Here is a 9,996-nt window from a genome sequence, read left to right as displayed (position 1 = left end):
TGGAAAAAGGTGAGGAATGCAAATGTGACAGACCTCACATTGCAGAAAATGTCTACAGACTGGTTTGAATCCAGAACCATGTGATGTTTATGGTGTGATTTTTGGTAGCCATACACTCATCACAGTATTGTTGATAATGATATGATATATAGTCATTTTCTACTCAGGCTTTAAAATGACGCCTTGTGCCACTGCAGTGCCAGCACCCAACCAGCAGGGGACGCTATAAATGTTTGTTTGTTTGTTTGTTTTTTCCGTCATTCTCACACCCACTGCACCTGCAGTGAATATGCATGGCGTCATCCACTCACCTGAGGATGGGGATAGATAATGCAGGGCTACATGAGAGAAACACCGATTTGTATTAACTGTTGATATCAGTGTTTACGCGTCTGACATTCTGATGTGCATGCTGTGACTGTGCTGACTGTGTTTCATGTTGTTTCACCCATATTTCACCAATGATTTGACATCCAGGTTTCCCTTTCTGACGTTTTGTTAACAGAACAATCAGTCCTCATAATTAGTTGCGGCCCCACTTTATTTTCACCTATAACCCATCATCTGCTTCTCTTGTCTGCACGTCAGTCATTTCAGTGATGTGACTTTTGACTCTGATTGTTTAAAAAAGTTAATGTGGCAGTTGTTGACGAGCTGAAGTGCTTCACCTGCAACCCAAGCTCTGCATCTATGTCTTTGATGCTGCTTTTATAGTGTGGCCAGAACATCAGCAAGCAAACAGGTTGCTTGATGATGGGCTTTGAAACAGGAAGTGCCAATTTAATATTGGCACTTCACTATATTGAATATTCAATTATATCATATTAAGCCCAATGTCACATAAATCTGATCAGATTTTACCCTGAAATGTATTTTAATTCCACACAAAAGAAGACGACTACATTAAGAATATGGACATGCGGTATAAAATGAAGGCAGCACTTCATAGCTTCCACCTTGATAGAGTCTCCAAGGTCTCCCCACCTCCGCTCTCCATGTGTTTGCCGCTGCTTGCTTACATCAAAGACCAGCTCTAGGATCTCCATGGCACTAGTTAGCAAGGAGATTGCTTGTTCCCCTGGTGATGGAACTGTGATGCTCAAGTCACCCCATCGTGCTGCACTCACAGAGGTGGGAACGCGTCTGCTGATGCAGCAGCACGCGCCTGCAGCTATTCAGGCAAACCGTCCGTTAATTGTGCAAGAGCACGGTCATTATTATATTTTCCATTCTCTGCCTCATTTCTGAATGTAAATAAAGCATGAGATGTTACGACCTGCATTATTTATATTATGGTTAGAGTATTCAATTAAGGGTTAATATATAAGGTAGGTCAACATTTGTGAATGAAGGAAATGGCTGTATTTAATGCTATCGTATGCTGTTTGTGTTTTAGAGGAATGAGCCAGCTCATGCAAATCTTTTTACATGTAGAGGTCTGATTTGAACCATCAGTGTTTTTTTAGACTGGTGCAGGTAAAGGCAATGTTCATTTAATGGTACAGTAAGCTACATGTCACTGCCTTGTTGAAACTCACCAAGGATAATGTTGGTTGTGAGCTCCTCATTTTGGGAGGCATAGAAGATGAAAATAAAAGTGTTTTGGAAGCTTATCTGTGGCCTAACATTATTGTCTGCATGAACACGCACGCACACACACATACACACACACACACACACACACACACACACACACACATTGACTCTGATTTATTTACCTGCATCATTAAAATACTGTCAACACTTTATTTATTCATCATAATGACCCACTAATGATTTATATAACACAGCAAACAGACACACAAATATTTTGGTTGGCTTTCTTATACTTTCTATTTTGTTATATTTCAAATATGGCATGCCATATTTATATATCCACTAAAATTTAGATTGAACTTGTCATTTTGTATTTCACAACACTTATTTGAGAGCAGACAAAATTACTAATTCAGATTATGAATACAAATGTTTTTTTAAACGAAAAATAAATAATCATTTAGAATATGATAATTTTCTCCAAATCATACTGATGTAAAACTATTAACTCAGTTTTAACGCCGCGTAACAACAGAGCGGTTGTGTTGCTGAACGCGCCCCGGTTGAGTTAGCGAGAAACACAGCCGGGGTTTCTGATGACGTCACGCAGGAAAGTACACATTCTCACGGCGCTGCATCGACCTGAAAACAACAAGACTGCGCATATTTCCATCATACCCGCCTCATGACGCGTTGGTAGAACCCCGAAGTAAGTCTCAGAACTCTGCTTTATTAGCAGCGCACCACAAAGCGTCCATTGCAATGCAAACAAAATGCCGTCGAAGCTGTCACTTGAAAATACCTGAAAGCTAGCAATGGGCTCCGTCTATCTGTTGGCTAAGATGCTGATGTAGCGTTAACAAGTTGTTAGCTAATGTAACATTAGATCATATGAGAACCGTTTGCCTCTGCTCTTCAGTCGTCTGTCATAAATTAGTATCTTAAACAAGTCGATAAATGTCAATTTGACATCGGTTCTGCGCATATGTCTACGTAATCTGGCATTAGCCTGACAGCTGTTCCGGTATGTAGTCTCCTTCCTGTGTGACCACTTAAGCTAGGTAAACATTCAAGATTCGCAACCTATTAACTCTTTGCAAAGGTTTTCTGTCTCTGTTTTTATTTTTATTTAATCATTACATATCTAAAGGATTTTTCCTACATTTTTTTTTTTTGTTTGTCCAGATTGCGTTACAACAATGGAGAAGCCTCCGTTCAGGCAAAATCAGAACTGCGGCGACTGGGAGCTGAAAGAGAGGCTGGGCATGGGCGGTTTTGCCCATGTTTACCTTTACCAGCACCATGTGAGTTTAGAGTCATTTAGCTCTTACACATATGCGACGCTAAATTTAATCTATAAAAGGAAAAGGCATCACACCCTGCTAAAAGGGCCATAATAATTACTGGGTTGTTTCTTACCTTATTTCCCACAAGCATTCATAAAGGAAGATTTTTATAAAGACCATCTCTGCTACTACAGACTGCTCACAGATGTCATTATTTGATATGCGTAGCACAATTATGGTGCTTATGTATTTTTGTTTTGTTTTGTTTTGTAGGAAACAAATGAAAAACTAGCAGTTAAAATGTGTCGTCTGGAGCTCACGCCAAGGAACAAGGACAGATGGAGCAGAGAAATCCAGATCATGAAAAAGTTTGACTCATTTCATACATTGGCTTTTTGTTCTTTATAAAAAACAACGGTTATCATAATTTATATATTTTTCACAGTAAGTTATAGTTTTTTTTTTTTAAAGGGATCTGCAAATATTCAGATGGGTGCCCTATGACATTTTGCAGGCATTGTAGAAGTGGACATTGCAAAATTATATGAAGGTATTATTATCAAATAGTAATGCAGCAAATGGCTTCTTTCGCTCAGGTTAAATCACATCAACGTGGTGACAGCCAGAGACGTCCCGGAGGAAATTACGCCCATCGCCTTAAATGATCTTCCACTGTTGGCCATGGAGTACTGCTCCAGGGGAGACCTAAGGAAGGTGAGCACTTGTGGGAAAAGTGACTCAGAATATTTCTATATCAATCTACTTAAAATTAAGTGGCAATCTGTTGCATAATTGTTGCATTGTGTGTGATGCATAGTTGCAGGATAGTGTATTCCTGTTAATATTTTTAGGTTTTTTTGTGTTGTGTTGGGCTGATTTGTCTTTTCAACAACGGCGGTGCAGCCGTTTAGCCTTTCGGGTCAACTCCTCGTTCTCTCATGCACTGTGGGTTTACTGCAGATGACAAAGGATTGCATTTGTGTTGCTTTTAGATGCTGAGCAAACCTGAAAACTGCTGCGGTTTAAAGGAGAGTGAAGTTCTTTCGCTACTCAATGATGTCGGTATGTTCGGTGTTTCCCCATGTGCTGCTCCTTCGTTCAGACGCATGTCTTCGAGAGCAATCTTTCAGTTAACCCCCCCATTTTGTCTTCTAGGCTCTGGTATTCAATATCTGCACGAGAACAAGATCATACATAGAGACCTTAAACCTGAGAACATCGTGCTGCAAGATATCAATGGCAAGGTAAACTACAACTTCATGGATTTTTACTTTTTTCTGTTTGACTGTGCATGTTGAAGAAAATGTTCTACATTTATTCCTTTAAAGCTGGTCCACAAGATCATTGACTTGGGCTATGCTAAAGACCTGGATCAGGGCAGCCTGTGCACCTCCTTTGTCGGCACCCTTCAGTACTTGGTAAGTGTTTTGGCTTTATCCTTGTATTCACTGAGCTGTGTTTAATATCTGGCTCCTAGTTATTTGTTGAACTCCATTAATCCTCTTCTGTTAAAATGCTGCAGGCACCTGAACTATTTGAGAATAAGCCGTACAGTGTTACTGTCGACTACTGGAGCTTTGGAACGATGGTGTTTGAGTGCAGTTGTGGTTTCCGTCCATTCCTGCACAACCTCCAGCCTGTGCAGTGGTAAGTCCTAAAATCCTAGAAGCATTTACTGCTTATGTGACACATAACTCATTCAAATCCAGATACACAGACATGACAAACGTATTTTTGGCTCAAGTTTAAATTGCATTTTTCATGTATTTGAATTCATAAATTATCTTATCAAACGTAAAAGAAAGTATCTATTTGCATGTCTTGAGAATTTGCTACACAATGTCTGAATTCCAGTATGAAGTATAACATTTTTACATTTGTTTTCTGTTCCAAAGGGCCAGTGAAGTGAGAAATAAAGGTCCAAAAGACATCATGGCTGTAGAGGAGCTGAACGGTGAAATTAAGTTCTCCACACACCTTCCTTACCCCACCAACCTCAGCAGGTTAGGATGCAGTTACACCGAAATGACATCTCTATAAACACTATTCATGCATTTGGTTTTGGCTGTTTATTCTTCTAGGAAATAAATTAAACTGTTGCTCATTGGTCATTTAAAAGAAATGGCATGTTTGTTCGTTCCCAGTATGTCGATAGTGTATTTCGTTGAACACACTTTAATTGCTGCACTGTAGGACATTATTGGAGCCGATGGAAGCGCTGCTTCAGCTGATGCTGAAGTGGGATCCTGTCCAGAGAGGAGGGAGCCTCTACACGGACACCAAGAAACCCATGTGCTTTGAGGTGTTGGAACAAATACTGAGTATGAAGGTAAGATACTGGCAGCGCTCCCTCTATAAACTTTTATCTGTGCTGTGCTGTGGCTTTAAATATGTTAAACATTTCACTAATCAAAGCAAGAACATGTACTCGGTACAAATTCCTTTTATCTTTTCCAGGTTGTCCACATCCTCAACATGACCACAGCTCAGGTCCACTCTTTCCAGTTGAGCCCAGACGAAAGTCTCCACAGTTTGCAGAAGCAAATCGAGGCGGAGACAAAGATCGAAGTGGCGAACCAGGAGTTGCTGCAGGAGACCGGAGTGTCACTGGATCCCAGGAAACCTGCTGCTCAATGTGTACTAGATGGAGTGGTAAGTTGGCTCTCAAGTAGCGTGGGTTTCAGGGTTGCTCTGGGCAACGACGGGGACAAATGAAACCGAAAAATAGTGCATCACAGTTCACCCTGTAATTTTCTTCTGAAGCCTTCAAAGTATTTTTTTTCTGTTTGCTTTCTCGGCTTGCAGATCAAGTTACGCACACAAATACAGTCAGGTTATATTTCACCTGGTCGCCTTGGTGTTTGAGCCAACCACGTTTTAGCCGCAGCCCCAGTTGAAGTTTTTTTTTTTCTGTTCTGACAAAAAAATATTTTTTTCTCTGTTAAAAATTATTGATTGATACATTAATCTTCAATGTACTTGTATAAAAAAGATGATGTCCTTTTAATATGATCATATTATTATTTTTAACCAAAATTTTTTAAATGGGAAATATATATATTGCTATATTTGTTTTATTTGTCTTCAAGGCAATGACATTTAAACCAATTAAATATGATCAAAACTTCTCATCAAAGTGAATATGAAGAGCTGGTAAAATAATCCATGGCAACATATTTTGACTGCTGTGTGTACAAAGGAACTCTGTGACGATTATTTTTCCTAATTTAATCCACAATGACTCGGCAGATGTGACGTTTGAGCTTTTGCCTCTAAGCGATTCATGGCGTGCCGTGTAACCTGCGATGTACTTTCCTTCTGTGTAGAGAGGGTGGGACAGCTACATCGTCTACCTGTTCGACAAAAGCATCACCACGTATTCTGGCCCCCTCAGCGCCAGACCACTTCCCGATAAAGTCAACACTATCGGTGCGTTTGCTCTGCATTACGCCTGCTGAGTGTGAGACAGTCGAGCTGAAATAAAGACGTAGTTAAGCTGCTAAATGGTGTTTTGTATAAAAGTGTCACAGATCAGATGGTATTTTTAGCATGATTAACACCATCTTCTTACATCAGCTTACTTCACTGGAATTCTTTTTCCCACTTTTCAGTACAAGAGGCCAAGACGCAGCTTCCCCTGGTCGTGCTGAAGAAGGTTTGGGGTGAAGCAGTGAGTTACATCTGTGGCCTGAAGGACGACTACAGCAGGCTTTTCCAAGGACAAAGAGCTGCGATGTGAGTCGCATGATGGACTTGTGTTATCTGTTTGTGTTGTTTCTTTGAGCGATAGACTAATTGGCAAATCTTATATTTAAATAAACATTAGGACTAATAGTTTATTGCTCAGTTTAAATCCATTTTAAGGTCCATTGTTTTCAAACATAATCCTTAGGCGATAAACTGCTGCCTCTGTGGGCCATATGTCTGATGCACTCTATCAGTAGCTGCTTCAGATGTTTCTAACAGCTTCACGCCTGCAGATAGTTTGATTTGGATGTTGGAGCAACCAGACGCACCAAAGGGATTACAACAAAGGATCATCTCTTTCCTTCCTCCCTAGGTTGAGTCTCTTGCGCTACAACACCAACCTGACCAGGTGTAAGAACAGCATGTTTGGCTTTTCCCAGCAGCTGATGGCCAAACTGGACTTCTTCAAGAGCAGCATCCAGTACGACCTGGAGAAATACAGCGACCAGATGCACTATGGCATATGTGAGCGTGTTCTACTGGCTGCTAAATCGGATACTTCACCCACTGATGTAGATGGTAGTTTTTATATTTACATATGCTAACAGGATGTTTGATTTAATGAGTTGCCCTTTGTTTGCCCAAAGCCTCTGAAAAGATGCTGAAAGCCTGGCAAGAAAATGAGGGCAGAGCTGCTGCTTTTGCTCAGGTAATCCATGTTTAAAAGAGAGACATCTTCGGTGGTGGCTTTATATGGTTCCCAGTACAAAGCATTATGTCGGCAGCCTTAACACGTTCCTTGTTTTGTCCTGTAGGTGGCAGGAGTGAGCCATTTGGATGACGAGATCATGGCTTTGCACTCTGAGATTGTGGAACTCCAGAGGAGCCCATATGCTCGTCGCCAAGGAGACAAGATGGAACAGCTGTGAGTATTATTGTTGGTTTGCTAGCATTTTCCTCTGACCATGTAACATCTAGTATTCAGTAGTTTGTATTTTGATGTTTGAAATAGTCGTCCTTCTTGATATATGAAATATAGCAGTATTGGATTTGTGCCCATGTCACCCGGGCCTCGACCCGGTTATGTTTTCCTTTTACCGAACACGCATTCAATAAAAGCCATCTCAGTCTAAGCCCCCGAGGTTGAAACGACAACCAGACGGCAATCTCCTGCTAAAAGTAAAATAAACAGCAGTTGGTTTTTATTCTCCAAGACTTGCTGTTATTTGGTATTTGTGCCTCCGGGAGTTTTTCAGAACTGTGATAGATATTTAAATGTGACCAATTCACAGAGAAGAAAAGGCCATTGAGCTCTACAAGCAACTGAAGATGAAATGCAAAAGTAAGAAACATTTAATCAAAGTGTTGTTGTGATATATCATAATGCAATTACTTACTTTCGCCACAAAAATTCACATGAGAAATCAATTTAATCTCTCTCTCTCTCTCTCACAGCACCTGAACCCGATGTGAGCAGTGACAGCTCCGAGATGGTGAAGGCCATCATTCAGACTGTCCAAAACCAAGACAAGGTCCTCAAGGATCTGTACACTCACCTGAGGTAAGAGTCCGACATCCCACAGAGGCGGCGTTTCATCGTGAAAGTCACCGTATTATCGCTGTTCATGACGGTCTGTCCTGTTTTCACTCCTCCAAACAGTAAGATCCTCATCAGCAAGCAGAAGATCATCGACTTGTTTCCACGAATCGAAAAAACTCTGGAGAGCATCAAGGATGCCGATAACACAGTGATGCAGATGCAGATAAAGAGACAGAGAGAGTTCTGGCATTTACTAAAGATTGCCTGTGTAAGTAACCGCTATGACAACAAATCATCTTCTTGTTGTTTTCGTATGGAGTATTTTATTGTCGTTCCCCACACATACATAATCCAGGCTCAGAACTCGTCCAGAAACTCTATCGCAGCCAGTCCCGAGTCGTCCAACCTCCTGCAGGTTTCTCAGTGGTCGCAGTCGGCGCAACCTGTCAGCTCCCCGCATCCCCTCACGTCCCTACCCGGGCCAAACGACAGGTAAATAACCGATTGATTCGTTCAATCGTAGGTCACGAGGAGGAACGCGGCGGCGACTGTGAGGGTAAATGATAACGAAACGCTTTCTGTGTGACTTCAGCGATGCTGCTCCTCGACTGCTGCAGGAGAACCAGAGGTACCTCACTCAGCTGACCAGCCTGATGCAGGAGGCTGCAGACGAGCAGACCAAAAGCATGGCGGTGAGTTCTCGTCTCGATTCAGAGAAAAAAAATGTATACAGTTTAACAAAGATATAAAAATACAAGTGAATAAAGACTCCCAGGCCTGCAGATAATATTTATCAGGGAGCATGATCGCAATCGAGGTATCTTTATCTCATTTAGTGCTACAGTAGTTTTCACGTGTGTTTAATTCTTGTAACATGTTGGTTTTCCCCTCGTTCAAGGACCAAGACTGGAGCTGGACAAAATACGAAACGTTAACGACTAAATTAAAAAAGAGAAATGCGTGAGCAGTGTTGTGTCCTCCGTCCCCTCCTGCACTCCAAGTAACACTAAAGACTGTAAACCGTCCATTCAGCATAGTGGACACCGTCTGGAGTGCTTTAAAGTTTGATCCATTCATATTTTTTGTTTTCATGTGAGACATCAAAGCCGTGTCATTCTATAATTTTTTTAATAATAGAATTTTTTTCCTTTTCCTGCGCAGTATTCCTCATTAGAAACTGACGACACTCTTTCTACTGTTATTGCCAAACTGTAGCACCGGATTTGGAGGTTCGAGCTTGATTTTACCACCCTGGAGAGTAGCGGTTCAAAAACATGGGAATGAGTCTGAAACTGTGAAACGTAAAGAAAACACAGGAAGTGGTTTCGGGGCGGGGTTGGGTTTGTGGAGGAAATTACGAGTCACGCAAGCAGCACTTTGATACTCCCGTGTATTCTCTCTGGAAAGAGTTCCAGACGAAACGTTCCAGGCTGCCAAAAGACGACAGAAGCTGTTCTTTTAAATTATTCTGTTATGCTACAGTCTTGGGCAGAGAGTCTGTGTAAATGCTTTTTTTTTTGGGGTCCCTTTTCTTCAAGTGCTTTACTGTATATATCATAGGCAGAGTTCTTTTGTCATGATGTGCGTGACAGCTGTGGGCTGGCCGTTATGTTCATACAATGTCGATAATGTATAGCCGTCTTTTTAATTGTCTGCGAGATGTGATGGTTTTCTCAGGCGCTCATAATGGTTCGCTGGACGGTTTGCTCTGCATTCATGTCGCATGGAGCCGAAACAAGGACTTCTAGAATCCAGCAAAAGAAAGAAAACAACCTGATTTTCCATCCACTGCTATTGCGTGACTGTTGACAGAGGATTCAGCCTGGTTCCATTCAAGCATTGGAAAATAAAAATAAAAACAGGGAAACAATGTGACATAAAGAGAGAAGGTTTTATTAAAGCTAAGCAATGGAAATAATGTATTTTGTATTTAAGTAACAAATAGTA

General features: G+C 41.2%; 1 protein-coding gene across 1 annotated transcript; it reads left to right on the top strand.

Moving 5' to 3' along the window:
• Window positions 1–2,735: 2,735 nt before the first annotated feature.
• Window positions 2,736–9,919, top strand: chuk (component of inhibitor of nuclear factor kappa B kinase complex). Its single transcript, XM_068754188.1, has 21 exons — window positions 2,736–2,840; window positions 3,096–3,190; window positions 3,419–3,536; window positions 3,815–3,884; window positions 3,978–4,066; window positions 4,151–4,240; window positions 4,345–4,469; window positions 4,718–4,825; window positions 5,016–5,151; window positions 5,280–5,474; window positions 6,149–6,251; window positions 6,434–6,557; window positions 6,883–7,034; window positions 7,157–7,218; window positions 7,325–7,434; window positions 7,802–7,851; window positions 7,965–8,070; window positions 8,170–8,317; window positions 8,405–8,541; window positions 8,642–8,741; window positions 8,948–9,919. Exons 1-21 carry the CDS (start codon window positions 2,736–2,738, stop codon window positions 9,011–9,013), a joined length of 2,289 nt encoding a protein of 762 aa, XP_068610289.1. The 3' UTR covers window positions 9,014–9,919.
• The last annotated feature ends 77 nt before the right edge of the window (window positions 9,920–9,996 follow it).

Source organism: Brachionichthys hirsutus, chromosome 21 (assembly GCF_040956055.1).
Source record: "Brachionichthys hirsutus isolate HB-005 chromosome 21, CSIRO-AGI_Bhir_v1, whole genome shotgun sequence".
NCBI lineage: Eukaryota > Metazoa > Chordata > Actinopteri > Lophiiformes > Brachionichthyidae > Brachionichthys > Brachionichthys hirsutus.
This window is presented reverse-complemented; position numbering and strand designations above follow the sequence as displayed.

What these genes read in the sequence shown, in the direction of transcription:
- chuk (XM_068754188.1), top strand. Translation starts at nt 2,736, where the DNA reads ATGGAGAAGCCTCCGTTCAGGCAAAATCAGAACTGCGGCGACTGGGAG. An exon ending in TTTACCTTTACCAGCACCAT is followed by an intron (nt 2,841 to 3,095) that starts GTGAGTTTAGAG and finishes TTTGTTTTGTAG; the next exon opens with GAAACAAATGAAAAACTAGC. An exon ending in GAAATCCAGATCATGAAAAA is followed by an intron (nt 3,191 to 3,418) that starts GTTTGACTCATT and finishes TCTTTCGCTCAG; the next exon opens with GTTAAATCACATCAACGTGG.